The sequence below is a fragment of the Apodemus sylvaticus genome, chromosome 9, assembly GCF_947179515.1.
Source record: "Apodemus sylvaticus chromosome 9, mApoSyl1.1, whole genome shotgun sequence".
In the NCBI taxonomy this organism is placed as follows: domain Eukaryota; kingdom Metazoa; phylum Chordata; class Mammalia; order Rodentia; family Muridae; genus Apodemus; species Apodemus sylvaticus.
In genome coordinates this window covers 58,933,027-58,950,916 of record NC_067480.1, presented here as the reverse complement: position 1 = coordinate 58,950,916, position 17,890 = coordinate 58,933,027, and the positions used below count along the sequence as shown (strand labels likewise).

Here is a 17,890-nt window from a genome sequence, read left to right as displayed (position 1 = left end):
AACTTGATTTCTGTCATCATATTTTATAATTTTCAGTATTACTTATTGGTTATATTTTATTATATTTATTTATAGTAATTTCATGCTTTTGGTAGTCTAATAGAAGACCTTTTATTGAGATAAGGTCTTACTTTGTAACTCTGGCTAACCTGTAATTCACTGTGTAGACCAGGCTGGCTTCAAAACTCACAGGGAGCTGCCTGCCTCTTCATCCCAAGTTCTGGGATTAAAGGTGTATGTACCTGTAATTAAATGATATTTTAAAAAATATAAAGATCCAGTTGTTTGTTGCTTATTGGCCATCTATGTCTATGGGTTTCATATAATTGAATTCAATCAATAATAAATTGAAAATATTTGGGGAAAGTTACATATATACTGAGTATGTATAGACTTTTTCCCTGTTGATTGTCCTCTAAGCAATATAGAATCTCTTTACATTGTATTAGATGCTGATGCTAGAAATAATCTAAAGATAGCTTCCCATTTACAAAATGATACATAGGTTATATTTAAATATCACATAAAAATGATACATAGGTTATTTGCAAATGTTGTGCCATTTCACATATGAGACTAGAATAGCCACATATGTGTGTACATGAAAGGGTCCAAGATCCAATCCATACTGATACTAATGAATATTTTTTGTAAAAATGCAGTCAATTTGATCTTACATCCTTTAATGTTGACAAACTCATTTTTCTAGTGTCTGTTGTATACATTTTTGGAAATTTCCTAAATTACTTCAGTCTCTATTGTTAATAGTTTTGTTTCTCTTTCAAATCTAGTGCCCCCATTTCATCCTTTAGTCTCTAGCTCTGGCCTTCCATGAGGCTGACTCGGGATGATAACAGCAGGTCCTCTTGTCTTTTCCCCTAGCTTAGGAGAAAATGCTTAATCTTTAGCATTATAATTCCTATTAGCTTTAGGATATTTTAATTCCTTTTCCTATTTTTGAAGTTAAAACACAATTGTATCATTTTCTCTCTCCCTTCAACACTTCCACTAAATCCCTCCTGTTCTCTCTCAAATTCATGGCCTTTTTAATTGTTGCTAGATATATGTGTCACAACTACTTACATAACTATACACATACTACCTGCTCAGTTCATATAAAGTCACTTGTATGTATATATGTATATAATTTCAAGGCTGACTATTTGGTATTGGGTAAACAGGGGGTGTGGGACTCTTTTCTATGGGAGACTATTTCTCCCACTCTTGACTTTGCTTAATTTCAGTAGCTATCATGATAGCAGAAGGGGACATATAAGCTTCCAAGGGAAGAAAGCAACTAATAGTTCTACCTAGCTATAATACCAGTGAACTACAACAGCAATGCGCATGTTACAATAGCCCTGAGGGTACAACAGAGGCATACATATTCTGGTAATAACCAGCTCTCTTATTGAACTTAAGGTCTGTTCAACACAAGGGAAATCATACCTCATAGTAGAAACCTAGCCTAGTGTGGGATTTTTTTTTTTGTAGATACAACTGTATCAGGTAGAGGTGGTTGTTTTTCATCATTTTTAGTTGAGTTTTCCTAAATTCGTAGATCAGTGTCTAGTTTTTAAAATGTATATTTTATTGAGATGATCATATGGTTTATCTAATACAGTATACTGATGTGCTGAGTTATATTGGTAGTAAATTATATATATTATCAGGATAAACTTCACCTACCTTTTATTTCCACTTTATATATTCCCAGATTAATTTTGACAATATTTTGTTGAATATTTTTTTCATCTATTACACACAAGCTTGTAATTATAAACAAATATGAGATATTAGAAAGAGCATAACTACCAGTAAAGGTGACTTATACTTCTCCCAATAACAACTAGAAAAGAAATAGAGATCGTAAGAAGCAGTGGGTAAAAACTCACAGTGACTGTGGCAGCGCGTACAGGCCTGTACAAGTTTAAGCCAATGTCCCCAGCACTGAGAGGGGCAAGTGGACACAGCCACACACATCCCTAAACAAGAAGCTATGCAAAATTGATATCTTCTGGTAAAATAAAAATTAGTTTTCTCCAAAGGAGTTTCACTGAGTATATTAGCCATACTTCGGGAAATGGTCCCATGCCCAGGAGTAGTTGGCCAACACAAACCAAACACTGTGGTATTTTGTCTCATGATGCTTTGTTTGGACATTTATTATCTTATTGGTCTTCTGCTTGTATATTTTGGCTTGGTTTTTTGAGAGTGTTTCTTTTTGTTTGTTTGTTTTTTAAAGAGAGAAGGGCATGGAGTTGGGTAGATGGGGAGGTGGAAAAGATCTGGGAGAAGCTGGGGAAGAGAAAAAGCATGATCAGAATATAATGCGTGAGAAAATAAAAGTTGAAAGAAAATAAAAATAACTAGTTTTGAACATTCTAAAGCTATCAAACAAGACTCATCAAAAACCCACTCTTTGAGATGGGAAACCTGAGCATAGTCTCCCTTTCAGTTTTCAATTCAACTGTTATTTTAAAATAAGATTTGTTTAAAATAATTTCTTCTCTCCTTTTGTTTTCAAAGGAAGACATTAATATGTTGAATCAAAACCTGCAGACTTTAGTGGAAGAAAATAAGCATCTGACAGATAAAATGGCTTCCCTTGAACATCACAAAGCTACTTCTGACTACCAAGGGGTGGGTATAAAAAGGTCAGTCTAAGAGGCAATTGGGACAACTCTAAGTGATTGTCACCAGGGATTGATAATACTGACAAGCGCAAATGGACTTGATGTTTTAACATACTTCCTTTTACATAAATTATGAGGAAGAAACTTATATTTCTTACCTGTTTTCTCCCCACTAAGCAATCAGTAATAAGTGTGATTTCTAAAAGCTGTCTGATAAGGTCAGACATTACAGATATATGGTAACTCATTCTCGTAGCATCTTCAAGTGAAGAAGACTTAGAGATGATCATTCTCAAAGCTCATAATTTTCTTATGGATTTGAACGTCTGGAGAACGATTAATGCTGTTTTAGAAAATGCAAGGGATTCTTCAGATTTCACTGAATACCCTAATGCATTTTTTAAATCTACGATTAGTTTTACTAAGCCCTGTCATAAACTGCTTATTACTTCAACTCTGAAGAATTACTCAGTCTAAATCTTATGTTTTTGTGGCTTTTGAGTTCAACTTTCTTGCTATCCATTTTGCTTGTGAGAGATAACATTTAATCACCTAGAGCTTCAGTTTACTAATCTATCAAAATGAGGATAATGATACTAGTGCTATAAAAGTATTTGAGGATTAAGTGAAGACATGTAGAGCATGTAGCAGATAGTTTTAAATTCTTAGTTTCTGGGGTGTCATGGGCAGTGGGAAGTCTGGCAGTGCCTATTGGGATAACAAAACCCATTAATTGTAATTCCTGCAGTGATCTTGCTCCAAGATTAAGTATTCAGTCATGTCCCTTGCTTATTGTCCAGGCCTCTGCTTGGTTTGTCTAGTTGTCTGTAAGGCCACATCTGCCTGTCCAATTTCCTGAACCCACTGATGCTGTCAAGTCGTTGGTCTCTTTCTTTCTTTTTTTTTTTTTATTCGATATATTTTTTATTTACATATCAAATGATTTCCCCTTTTCAGGCCCCCCCACTCCCCCAAAAGTCACATAAGCCCCATTCCCTCCCCCTGTTCTCCCATCTACCCCTTCCCACTTCCCTGTTCTGGTTTTGCCTTATACTGCTACACTGAGTCCTTCCAGAACCAGTGGCTACTCCTCTGTTCTTCTTGAACCTCATTTGATGTGTGGATTATGTTTTGGGTATTCCAATTTTCTAGGCTAATATCCACTTATTAGTGAGTGCATACCATGATTGATCTTTTGAGACTGGGTTACCTCACTTAGTATGATGTTCTCCAAGTCCACCCATTTGTCTAAGAATTTCATGAATTCATTGTTTCTAATGGCTAAATAGTACCCCATTGTGTATATATAACACATTTTTTGCATCCATTCTTCCGTTGAGGGATACCTGGGTTCTTTCCAGCTTCTGGCTATTATAAATAGGGCTGCTATGAACTTAGTGGAGCACGTATCCTTATTATCCTTGGCTACCAGACAGAACCGGTTAACAGTCATAGCCCAAGGCAAACATTGCTCAGGCCTAAGCCTGCTAGGCTTTTGCCTAGACTCAGGGCCTGAGCAGCTAGGCTAGCCTTGTGTGCACCAACCCGATTGGGGGAGCTGCTGCCCAGCAGTGATCAGCACTCTGCTGATTCCTGCAGAAAAGGTCCCCGCAGCATACAATATCAGCACTCCCTGAAGGAGCAAACAGGCACCACCCGGTTCATAGACACAATCCGGGGCAAGGCACACTAGAGCTCCAAGGGCACCCAAGAGGAGGGCAGCACATCAGCAGTGTTGCGGAAATAGCCCTACAGCCTCACAAGAGGCTCAAACATCAGCCAGAGACAAGACCAACTAACTACAGAGATAACAAGATGGCAAAGGGCAAATGTAGGAATGCTACTAAGAGAAATCTAGGCAATATGGCAGTGTCTGAACCAAACTCTTCAACATCAGCAAGTCCTGGATTCGCCAACACTCCAGAAAAACAAGATTTGGATTTAAAATCACTGATCATGATGCTGCTAGAAAAACACAAAAAGGACATAAGTGAATCTCTTAAAGAAATACAGGGGATCGTGAATAAGCTAGAAACCCGTATAATGGAAACACAAAAATCACCTAAAGAAATTCAGGAGAATAAGGCTCAAGAGATAGAAGCCAATAAAGAAGAAACACATAAAAGACTTAAAGAAATGCAGGAGAAAGTAAGTCAAATGGCAGAAGTCATGAAAGAGGAAACACAAAAATCTCTTAAAGAATTAAAGGAAAACACAAACAAACAAATGAAGGAACTGAGCAAAACCATCCTGGATCTAAAATCAGAAGTAGAGACAACTAAGAAATCACAAAGGGAGACAACTTTGGAGATAGAAACCCTTGGGAAGAAATCAGGGGCCATAGACACAAATATCAACAACAGAATACAAGAGATGGAAAAAAGAATCTCAGATGCCAAAGGTACCATAGAAACCATTGACTCAACAGTCCAAGAAAATGCAAAATACAAAAAGCTTGTATCCCAGAACATCCAGGAAATCCAGGACACAATGAGAAGACTAAGGATTATAAGTATAGATGAGAGTGAAGATTTACAACTGAAAGGGCCAGCAAATATCTTCAACAAAATTATGGAAGAAAACTTCCCTAACTTAAAGAGAAAGATGCCCATGAATATACAAGAAGCCTACAGAACTCCAAACAGACTGGACCTGAGCAGAAATACCTCCCGTCACATAATAATCAAAATCCCAAATGTACTAAACAAAGAAAGAATATTAAAGGCAGTAAGAGAAAAAGGCCAAGTAACATATAAAGGAAGACCTATCAGAATCACACCAGACTTCTCACCAGAGACCATGAAAGCTAGAAGATCCTGGGCAGATCTCATGCAGACTCTAAGAGAACACAAATGTCAGCCAAGACTACTATACCCAGCAAAACTCTCAATCACCATAGATGGAGAAACCAAGATATTCCATGACAAAACCAAATTTACACAGTATCTTTCCACAAACACAGCCCTACAAAGAATAACAGGAGGAAAACTCCAATACAAGGAGGGAAACTACACCCAGGAAAAAGCAAGATAATAACCTTCTTTCATCAAACCCAAAAGAAGATAACCACTTAAATATAAAAATAACATCAAAAATGACAGGAATAATCACTATTCCTTAATATCTCTTAATATCAATGGACCAATAAAAAGACATAGACTAACAGACTGGATAAGGAAACAGGACCCTACATTTTGCTGCATATAGGAAACACACCTCAGTATCAAAGACAAAAACTACCTTAGAGCAAAAGGCTGGAGGACAATTTTACAAGCAAATGGTCTCAGGAAACAAGCCGGAGTAGCCATTCTAATATCAGATAAAACTGACTTTCAGTCTAAAGTCATCAAAAGAAACACAGAAGGACACTTCCTGCTAGTCAAAGGAAAAATCCACCAAGAACTCTCAATCCTGAACATCTATGCTCCAAATTCAAGGGCATTCTCATTCGTAAAAGAAACTTTACTAAAACTCAAAGCACACATTGCATCTAACACAATAATTGTGGGTGACTTTAACACGCCACTCTCTTCAATGGACCAATCAGGAAAACAGAAACTAAACAGGGACTCAGTAAAACTAATCGAAGCTTTGGATCAATTGGATTTAACAGATATTTATAGAACTTTTCATCCTAAAGCAAAAGAATATTTCTCAGCACGTCCCAGTACCTTCTCCAAAATCAACCATATAATTGGTCACAAGACAGATCTCAACAAATATAAGAAGATAGAACTAATCCCATGCCTCCTATCAGATCACTATGGAGTAAGAGTGGTCTTCAATAGCAACAAAAACAACAGAAAGCCCACATACACATGGAGGCTGAACAATTTCACCTCCCAGGTCTCTGGTAGATTTTAGAGAGTTGCCCTACCTCCTACTTCCCAAGGTTGCCTGTTTCCATTCTTTCTGTTGGCCCTCAGGGCTTCGCTCCTGTTCCCTATCCAGAATCTGATCATTTCCCCCTCTTCCCCTCCCTGTCCCCTTTCCCACCCAGATCCCTCCCTTCCCCTTCTGTGATTACTTTCTTCTCCCTCCCAAGTGGGATTGAGGGGCCTCACTTGGGCCCTTTGGTTTGTTAGCCTTCTTGAGTTCTGTGGATTGTATCCTGGGTATTCTATACTTTTTGGCTAATATTCACTTATTAGTGAGTACATACCATGCATGTCCTTTGGGTCTAAGTTATCTCACTAAGGAAGATATTTTCTAGTTCTACCCATTTGCCTGCAAAATTCAGATTTTCCTCGTTACTCATAACTGAGTTGTATTCCACTATGTAAATGAACCACATTTTCTGTATCCATTCTTCTGTTATGGATACATCTGGGTTGTTTTCAGCTTCTGGCTATCACAATAGGGCATCTATGAATATAGTGGATCACGTGACCCTGTTGCATGGTGGGGCATTTTTTAGGTATACGCCTAGGAGTGGTATAACAGGGTCTTCAGGTAGACCTATTTCTAATTTTCTGAGGAACCTCCAAATTGATTTCCAGAGTGGTTGTACCAGTTTGCAATCCCACCAGCAATGGAGGAGTGTTCCTCTTTCTTCACATCCTTGCCAACATGTATTGTCACCGAGTTTTGATCTTAGCCATTCTGATTGGTATAAGGTGGAATCTCAGGATCACTTTGATTTGCATTTCTTTGACGACTAAGGACTTTGAACATTTCTTTAAGTGTTTTTCAGCCATTTGAGATTCCTGGAAATCAATGAAAATGAGGACACAGCATAACAAAACTTATGGGAGACAATGAAATTAGTATATAGCCGAAGATGGCCATTTCAGATATTGATGAGAGGAGAGGTCATTTGTCCTGTGAAGGCTCGATGCCCCAGAATAGGGAAATGCAAGTCAGGAAAATGTGTGTGTGTGGAGGGGGGCGGTTGGTGAGCAGTGGGAGGGGGGTAAGATAGGGTTTTTCAGAGGGGTAATGAGCAAAGGGGATACCATTTGAAATGTAAATAAAGCAAATATCTAATTTAAAAAAGAGAAAAAAGAAAAGAAATGAAAAAAGAGCTAATTTAATAAGATGTAAAAAGGAAAAAAGAAAAAAATTAAAAAACAAAAGCCCTGACTGTTCTTCCAGAGGTCCTGAGTTCAATTCCCAGCAACCAAGATGGTGGCTCGCAACCATCTTTAATGGGATCCAATGCCTTGTTCTGCTGTGTCTGAAGAAAGCAATAGTGTACTCATATATATATAATAAATTTTAAAAATCTAAAAAGAGATTACTATGTTATATAACTGAAATAATTTATATAAAAGTAAATAACTCATGGAATTGTCAAGCCATTTCTCAAGGAAAAACTTCCAAGTAACCTAAGTATCTTTTAAACATTAAGATATTCACACTTGATTTGATGTTGGCATGTGGTAGCTGTCTAGAAAAATCATTCATTTCATCTAGATTTTCCAGTTTGGGTGAATATAGGCTTTTGTAGTAGGATCTGATGTTTTTTTTTTTTATTTCCATAGTTTCTGTTGTTCTGTCTCTCTTTTCATTTTTGATTTTGTTAATTTGGATACAGTGTCTGGGCCCTTTAGTTATTTTGGCTAGGGGTTTATCTATCTTGTTGATTCTCTCAAAGAATTAGCTTTCAGTTTTGTTACTTTATATAGTTCTCTTTGTTTTTATTTTGTTGATTTCATCCTGAGTTTGACTATCCTGCCTTCTACTCCTCTTGGGTGCCTTTGCTTTGTTGTTGTTGTTGTTCTTGTTCTTGTTCTTGTTCTAGAGTTCTCAGGTATGCTGTTAAGTTGCCAGTGAAGGATCTCTCCAATTTCTTTACCAGGGCACTTAGTGCTATGAATATTATCCCTTTTATTTATTTTATTTTTACTGAAAATAGATTCTTCTTTCACAAAATATATTCTGATTAGTTTCTCTTCCCTTTCCTCCTCCTAGTTCCTCCCCCACCTCTCCTCACATCATGATCCACTCTGTCTTTCATTAGAAAAAAACCAGGCTTCCAAGCGATATTAAAGTACAATAAAATAAAATATAATAAGATAAAGTAAAAATTATCACATCAAAGTTGGACAGAGCAAACCAACAGAAGGAAAAGAGCCCAAGAGGGTGCACAAGAACCATAGAGCCACTCGTTTGCAAAATCAGGAATCCTGTAAAAATGCTAAACTGGAAGCCATAATACATGTGCAGAGAACCTGGTGCTGACCTGTACAGGCCTGAAGGCTTTGGTTTTGTCTTTTGGGCTTTATGCTGTGTGTGTGTGTGTGTGGTGTGTGTGTATGTGTGCCCTCCATTCCTTCTGGCTCTGACACTCTCTGCCTCTTTCTCAAAGAGGTTCCCCGAGTCCGAGGGTAGGGATTTGATGATGACGTCCCATGTACATCTGGTGATTCCAAGGTCTCTCACTCTCTACATGATGTGTGTCTGTGGGTCTCTGTATTTGTCCCATTTGTTGCAGGGGTACGTTTCAAGGATGCTCTTCAGCCTTGTATATATATACCTTTGTGTCCAAGATTAATATTTTATTTTTAACCTATATCATATTTTAAATAAATGTATATTTATAAAAGCAACATTATGAGTCTAATATCTCTGTTTTTTTAATTCTTTAATAGCTTTTGTTAACTTTCAATCTCAAAAGATGATTTTTAAGGCAGAGATGCAGTTCAGTGGTTAGAGCTCTTGCCTAATGTACAAGGCTCTAGGTTTAGTTTCCAGAACTGTAAGAAAATATCCTACAAAACAATTTCTGGGTGCTTGGATCAGCTTTCCATCACTGTGTAGCACGCCCTAGAATACTGTCAATATAAAGAATGATTCGGGTTCATAGTTTTGGCTGTTTCCATGATTGGTTGCATTGTGGCTTTGAGCCTTCGTCAGGCAGAGCAACCTTGTAGGGCATGTGTGGCAGAGGAGCTACTCTCCTGAAAAGAGACACAAAGGCTGCATGACCTGGTTCAAAGGGCACACCTGGTGGTCGGGCACACCTCTGCTTGACCTCATCTCTCAAAGGTTCTGATGCCTGTGGCTATTAACCATGCCTTACACATTCTTTGTTGGGCACATTTCACATCTGGGCTGTGGGACTAGTTATCCTTGCTAACTTATCTTTCTTAAGGTAATTTTTTTAAAGATTACTTCTTGATTTTCTAAGTATGGCTGCTTTTGTGTATCAAAAACTATAACAGACTAAAAAGTTTAATATTCTTAAACTGTATTCTAACATACTAAAAACTAATATTCTAAAAACTTCTGTGAGTCAAAAACTATGTATTGTAACAGAAACTATCATTTTTCTTTGTATGCTATTTGTCAAGTAATTCTCCAGTTTGGTTTTGATCTGTTAGCAGTCTTTATAATAATGCCAAGGTTATTTAAGCAAATGCGAATTTCTTTTGTGTTCTTTGGGTAATGTCTAATTTTTGTTCTTCCATTATTTAAAGTGTAGGGTCAATTTAGTAGCCTGTAAACAGGAATTTAAATAAGCACCTAACATCTTTTATTAATTTTTAGAAATTAAATATAATTACTTCAGTCCTCCACTTCCCTTTTTCCCCTTCCAACCCCTTCCATGTGCCCTCCCTCAGACCCTGCCATCCTCTCAAATTGATGGCCTTTCTTCCATTGATTGTTATTGTTTCATCAGTATGTCTGTCTGACTGTGTAGATAAATAGATAGCCACAAATATATAAGTATAACCCACTTCTTTTTAATAGATCTTGGGTGACTGATTAGTGACTCATTTCTGTGTAATTTTCCTTTCCTTGGCAGTCATCAATTGTTGCTGTTCTTTGTCTAGGGGTAAGACCCCATGGGATTTCCCCCTGCTGAGTTAACACCTCTATTAATATTGTCATCGTTCAGACCTCTACTAGGCACCAATTTTTTTGAGGTACACCAGGTATTGCTGCCCTGTCATTTCTGGAAGATACAATCTCACAACAGGCTTCCATGTTGTTTAGTTCTGCAACCTTTCTGCCCCTCTTCTGTGATGTTTTCTGAGCCTTCAGGTATAGTAGCTGTGTTGTATAGATGTGTCTGGGATCCTCTTGTGTCCATTGTATCTGGGATCCTCTAAATGCATTGATCTCTACTTAGAGCCAATTGTAGGGGTTTTTTTGTAACAGTCTCCATTTGCTGTAAAGAGAAGCTTTTTAAATGAAGAATGAAAATTGCACTTACTTGTAGATATAGAAATAAGCTTTAGAATATGGTTAGGAATTATGCTGATCTAATAACGCGATAGTGATGTTTTTTAAATCCATGACCTCACTAGATCTGGAAGTTGGCTCGGTTTCTAGGATCAGGCATGATTTTCCTCCTGTTCACTGGGCCATGGATCCAGTTAAACAGTTGTTGGTTACCACGATTGCCCTCTTTGTGGTACCTTGCCATGCTTGTTTTAGTTCATAGGAATCACATCAAGATGTGACTGTTCCTTCCTTGCCTTTCATGGCAGCTTATATAGTACTTTTTGGTACTATGAAAGCTGAACCACAGGAGAGGAGACGTTCGTGTTTAGATCCAGCTCAGATCTTTCCAGTCATGTGTCTAAAGTGTGTGGTATCTTCACCTATCTTCAACATAGGTACTTACCTTCAACTTCTGAGAGGTGATTATTTTTTAAGCTGTGATAACTAAAGGTTCTTCTACTGCCAGAGGTTGTGGTCATTGTTCCCCAAAACTGTCCCATTCAAGCAGCTTACACTCACTATTACAACTATGCCACATGTAGAAGAACATATCTACCAAAGACTAACAAATCAGAAACACTATTGGTGTTCTGTTCAGGAACTTTCCCCCTGTACTGATGTCCTCAAGGGTCTTCCCCAGTTTAAGAAACTTCTATTAGCTTCAGAGTGTCTGGCTTTATGTGGAGGTCCTTGATCCATTTGGAGTTGAGCTTAGTACAAGGAGATAAGGATGGATCAATTCGCATTCCTCTGCAAGCTGACCTCCTGTTGAACCAGCACCCAATAGCGTATGTGCTAAGATCAAGAATTGACAAATGGGACCTCATAAAATTACAAAGTTTCTGTAAGGCAAAGGACACCATCAAAAGGACAAATTGGCAACCAACAAATTGGGAAAACTTCACCAACCCTACATTAGATAGAGGGCTAATATCCAATATATACAAAGAACTCAAGAAATTAGACCCCAGAAAACCAAATAACCCTATTAAAAAAAGGGGTACGGAGCTAAACAAAGAATTTTCACCTGAAGAACTTCAGATGGCTGAGAAGCATCTTTAAAAAATGGTCAACTTCATTAGTCATTAGGGAAATGCAAATCAAAACAACCCTGAGATTTCACCTTACACCAGTCAGAATGGCTAAGATTAAAAATTCAGGAGACAGCAGGTGTTGACCAGGATGTGGAGAAAGAGAAACACTCCTCCACTGCTGGTGGGGTTGCAAATTGGTACAACCACTCTGGAAATCAGTCTGGCGGTTCCTCAGAGATCTGGGCATGACACTTCCGGAGGACCCTGCTACACCACTTTTGGGCATATATCCAGAGGATTCCCCAGCAGGTAATAAGGATACGTGCTCCACTATATTCATAGCAGCCCTATTTATAATAGCCAGAAGCTGGAAAGAACCCAGGTATCCCTCAACAGAAGAATGGATGCAAAAAATGTGGTATATATACACAATGGAGTACTATTCAGCCATTAGAAACAATGAATTCATGAAATTCTTGGACAAATGGATGGAGCTGGAGAACATCATACTAAGTGAGGTAACCCAGACTCAAAAGATCAGTCATGGCATGCACTCACTGATAAGTGGATATTAGCCTAGAAAACTGGAATACCCAAGACATAATCCACACATCAAATGATGTCCAAAAAGAACGGAGGAGTGGCGCCTGGTTCTGGAAAGATTCAGTGTAGCAGTATAGGGCTAAACCAGAACAGGGAAGTGGGAAGTGGTGGGTGGGAGAACAGGGAGGGAAGGGGGCTTATGTGACTGTCGGGGAGTGTGGGGCTAGAAAAGGGGAAATCATTTGAAATGTAAATAAAACATATCGAATAAAAAAATATCAAAAAATTTTTCTTCATTCATTTTTAATACAAAAAAAAAAAAAAAAAAAAACCATGAGAAACAAAGGAAAGAAGAATGCAGGTCCAAAGGACAGCACACGCTGAGATTCCTGCGGCTTCTATTTCATTAGCAATCCCTGTACATGCTTCCTATCAGCAAAATGATCTATTGTCCAGGGAAGGCCTTATAGGCTGCAATGTGCTGCAAGTAAATTTTGATACTATTGCTGTAGAATTAGCAACAATGTTAACACCTGTTTTAAAAGGGAGGTGATAATCATGTTGTATATAAATGGTAATGTATGTGTATTTGATTTATCAGTTTGCTCAGCAGAAAGTGGAAAAAGCCTTGGAAAAAATTACTGATAGTAAAAATAAGCTCGCCTATGAAAAGGGGAAACTCCAGGTATGAGATTTATCTTCTAATTTTTATCTGATATTTAACATAGTAATTGATGAATGGATTAAATACGCAGACTTTAAGAAACTCTCTGTCGTTCAGTCACTCTGTAGCCTAGGATCCTCCTTGACTTCATGTCTTCATTATCAACCAAGTGACAACTGCTCATAAACCAATGGTGTGAAGGTGAAACCACAGCCCATTCTCTGTCTGAAGTTTTGTAACAGCCATCTTGTTCCTGGCCATGCTGTAAGAGCATAGAAAATGGTCCCTGCCAGATCTGAGTGTGAAGCGCTGGTAGACAGGTGGGATGGAGTGACTGTGAGGGTCCTGAGCTATGGGTGCCCTAGGTGTGCTCCCAGGGCGCCCGCCCTGCAGGAAGCCTGCCACTGATGTGGCGGAGCCGGACCTAACCAATCCTAATGGAAACACTGACCTCTAATATCTCTAGTTTGTTGTTGGATTCCATAGCTGCCTGCAGCTATTATGAAGTGGGTTGCTGGAACAGAAGCTGAGGGATGGATAGGGAAGGGACAAAAAGAAAGAAGGGCCAGGACAATGTTTCACTGATTGAGGTCAGAAACTTTAATGGCGCCAGACCTTTTAACAGTTTGGCCAAACCCTTCCTCCCCCCGCCCCCCCAGGCTCCAGGCTGAGTTCCAGTGGAAGTTGTCTAGCTTCTCTTGGAGGTCCTCGTCTTGACTGCTCCTGCAGCTGGGTGGGTCATCTGCTTAATTCAAGAATTCCTAGACCTGGAGGAACAATGAATTTAACCTTTACTTCAAGCACTCCACCCTAGGTGGCCCTGGATCCTGGCTATCAGGGAGAAGTTAACCTTGACCAAAGTCAAGCGCACTCTTAGCACTCCACCCAAGGATACAAATTCCTGCTTTAACCTACTTCCCTATTATGTCCTGAAGGCAGATTCCTGCCCGAAGCCATGGATTGTCCCTGACCAATGTCAAACTCAAACCATGTTGTGCACGACTGCCCTAATATGGCTCTGTACAGTTTGTGAGTTCTAAGTCTTAGGTACACATTAGAATTAGGTGGGATTAAAAAAAAAAAAAAGGCCCAGTAGTAAGAAATGTATATTTACCATTTCTTTTGAAACATATCCAATAAGGAAAAGAAGATTGGAGGACCCATAGGAGATAATAATATGTAATAAGTTAAAAAACATTAATGGTAGAATTTAGGGTGGTGTACATGCACATAGTCACAGAAAGAAGTTCTTTAAAGTTTTCTGCATGCTTAAAATGTTCATAATACATAAGAAAAACTTCCTATGACTGTAATGTCAACAAAAGCAATTAAATCAGCATTTCAGGCCTAGACTTACCACTTTGTAAAGCTCCCTTGTTGAAGTCTGGCATGGTGGAATACAGCTATAATCCAAGAACTCAAAGGGAAGAGATGGAACCATGAGACCAGCCTGAGCTATATAGTGAGGTCCTCTCTGAACAATAGTGAAAGATGCTCTCCAGATAACTCATGTGTAGCCATAGATGAGGACAGCTGGACAAAACAGTCAGAAATGAAGCCTACTTAGGCTCGGGACTGGACAGACAAAATATTGAGTACTCTCACTATAGGCTTACCAAATGCGTCAGCATTCATTCTTCCCTCACATTAAAGTTAGCAGACAAACAAGGCTCAGAATTAGAAGGCACACTGAAAGGTAGTTGATATGAGTCGTGTTTATATGTCAAGTCTTCATTGACCTAAGCAGATCCGTCTGTGAGACCTGGAATTTGAGGACCTTAGAGAACGAGGTGAATTACAGTCACCTCATTAACCTACACCTGCACCTACAGTACAGAATACTACAGACAACTTACTTCAGTGTACTTTTATACACAAATATAACAGAGAAAGCCATGATCTAAGGAAGGTTGTCTGAGTTCAGAACAACATGATCAGAAAAAACATGTGTAAAGGTAGGTAAGCAATACTAAATAATGACAGAGCACCCTTTCCCAGAACTGAAGTGGAAATTTCTGGTTATGTCTAATGATGCAGACTTACATGATGATTTGCTGAGATAAGATCCATGAGTGAACCTGTGATATTTGGAGGGAGGAAAGAGTATAAATAGGGCCAGTGACAGGGAGCTTGCACAGCTAGCTTTGCAGCTCTTCCTTGGTCTCCAGGCTACATTGATCTTCACTTCATTGAGAGAGGCACTACAGAAAATTCCTGTCATTCTGGGTGGTTCTGGTTGCTCTTACTGACTAGTGCAGAGAGGCCAGGTGGTTTCTGCTGGATCCTGCCACCACTGACACTGTTAAGCTGAACTGCTGGTATCCTGACAATGAAAATTAAAATCTCCCCCACAAAAAACTACTTCTAAATAAATCCACTTCCCTTTGACCTATTTACCATTTTCTCCTACCTTTGGATCGTGGGCTAAAAGGTGGAGTCAAAGCATTTAAAGACCCTTACTAGCATAGGTTTTTAAAAAAGTCTAAGCCTACAGGTGGCACCCAGCATGGCTCACAGAACATTCTCAGCACAGATCAATTTAAACACAGTTGCCTGGCACATTCTCTCTGGGAAAGCACGGAAGCAAAGCAGATTCAGATCCAGATCCGGGGTGCACTGAGGACAGCGCCCAGCATAGCCTTTCATCAAATTCGTTCCATAGCTGTATTCTGACATCCAACAAGAATGAGCAAGCCTTCTCTCACAGTTCCCCCAAGGCATTGTTCACCATGAATCATTCTTGTGACCATGTTCCAACATTTATGGAACAATGACAATGTTAATAGTCAAATAAAAAGAAACTTTTGCCTACAATTTAGTTAACATCACAGTGTTTGCATGTATGTATAATTATCTACATCTGCATAATATCAGTTATACTGCTTATCTTTTTGTCAGTCAAGCCTTGAACCAACACATTTTAAAGCACTGATTCCTCTCTTTTGTAGAATAATATAAAGGATGAGCTATATACTAAATATGGCCAAGACACTAGGCTGCTGTGTATTCTTTAAACTTGGTTATATTATGTTACATAGGAAGTGTATGTCAAAGTTGAGCTCTGTGGTACATACCTATAGTCTCACTTGAAGAGCTAAGTATCATGCCTTGATTTATTGAGTGTAATGATGAGATGTGAGTGAATGTGAATGTACTAAGTTGTTGCCTGTGGATTTTTTCCCCCGTGAGACTCAAGAACAAAGCTTGCCACTGATGTAGTTAGGATTAGCTTATACCAACCTCGTGAAAATGCCAGTATCTGCTAAATAAGTGGTTCTAAGACAAAGTTATATATTAGAACTTATATATGGCTTTATGGGTTTTTAAAAATGAGATATATATATGGCTTTGGGTTTTTAAAAATGAGATAAAGGTAACTATGCAATCAATATTCACACCAGGAAATAGAATATTCATAACACCAGGACCTCCTTTCAGGGACTGTCCCCACAAGTCATTACCATCCTGACTTCTGACATGTTTGGTTAGTTACCTGGACTTTGATTCTGGATAAGCATATACTGTGTGTTTTTTCCTTGTCTTCTTTCTCTTCTCAGTAGTCTTTGCTGTACTGTTGGTGGTATGTCCGTGGTGTAAACTGCTGGGTGGTATACTTTGTGACTATTAGGCAAGGGCCATAGGAAAAAAAACAACCAGACTGAATTGAAATTGCCATAACTGCCCTAATTTTTATTTGTAGTTTCTTATTTGTAGTCAAAATGTATTTGGAGTTGGGGCTTAGGACAGTGGTAGAATACTTGCCTAACATGCCACACAGCTAACAGCTGGATTAAACAATGCAAAATGAAGTTCACTTAGACTGGACAGATGAAATGTTGCGTAATCTCACAATAGACTTGCCAAAGATGCCAGCATTCACTCTTCTCCCACAGTCAAGCCAGCAGACGAACAGAGTGCAGAGCTGGAAGGCAAAATGAAAGGTAGCTGATATGAGCCGTGCTTATAGAATGCTCCTGGCCTTACTCTCAGCGCCACAAAACCAAACTGGAATTTTAAAAATTGGCTATTTGGTTTATTTCTAACTGTAAATTTCATTTCAATTTATAAATGAACTGCCATTATAGATATGTCTTACTTTATTTCAATTTTGCAGTGTATACTAAAAATATCTGGGAAATATAATGAATCAATATCTATATTACAGTGTAAACAGATTAGAAGGGAGCCCTTTTAACTTTTTGGCTGTCTCATAATTTATATAGCTATAGATATATTGCTATATATAGGGATATATACTATATAGAAAGTGTGTGTGTATGTGTGTGTGTGTGTGTGTGTGTATTCAGGCCAGTGGAACAGTATGAGCATCTGAGCATGGCCTAAGTTATCCATGTTCCCAGATTTACTGATAAGCTGGTCATAGATGCTTTTAAATGCTCACCAGATCATCAGACTTGAGGGAGCAGGGTTCATTTGCTTCTGACCAGGGCTTCTGTGTTCCTCCCCGTCTTAAATATCTTGAGCACAAATTTCTACCACATGATAAAAGTTAAAGTGCCACAGCTGACGGTAAGGGCACGTCATTGTTCCTCAGTGGCTTTAACATGGTGAGGTCTAAGGATGAAGCAAAACTTATTTATATTCCATAAAAAGTAATCTTATTTAAGAACTCACAGTAATCCTTCTGCCTCTGCTTCCTAAGGACTGAGATAACCACCGTACCCTTAGGAGGTAATTTTAAAATACAATGCAACAAATAAACACTCTTTAACTTTCCTAGTTTCCTTTGTACAAAACATAAGTCTCAGTCTCTCTCCCTCCCTCCCTTCCTCCCTCCTTCCCTCATTCTCTTTCACTCTCTCCCTCCCTCTTCTTCTTCC

At 38.7% G+C, this 17,890-nt stretch overlaps 1 protein-coding gene across 1 annotated transcript in view; it reads left to right on the top strand.

Annotated features, from left to right (window-relative positions):
- Ccdc150 (coiled-coil domain containing 150) overlaps nt 1-17,890 on the top strand; it is a 126,410-nt gene that overhangs the window by 59,127 nt on the left and 49,393 nt on the right. Inside the window, exons 14-15 of the mRNA XM_052191833.1 lie at nt 2,530-2,643; nt 12,987-13,070. Coding sequence (XP_052047793.1) covers nt 2,530-2,643; nt 12,987-13,070 — 198 coding nt within the window. The remainder of the gene's footprint in view (nt 1-2,529; nt 2,644-12,986; nt 13,071-17,890) is intronic.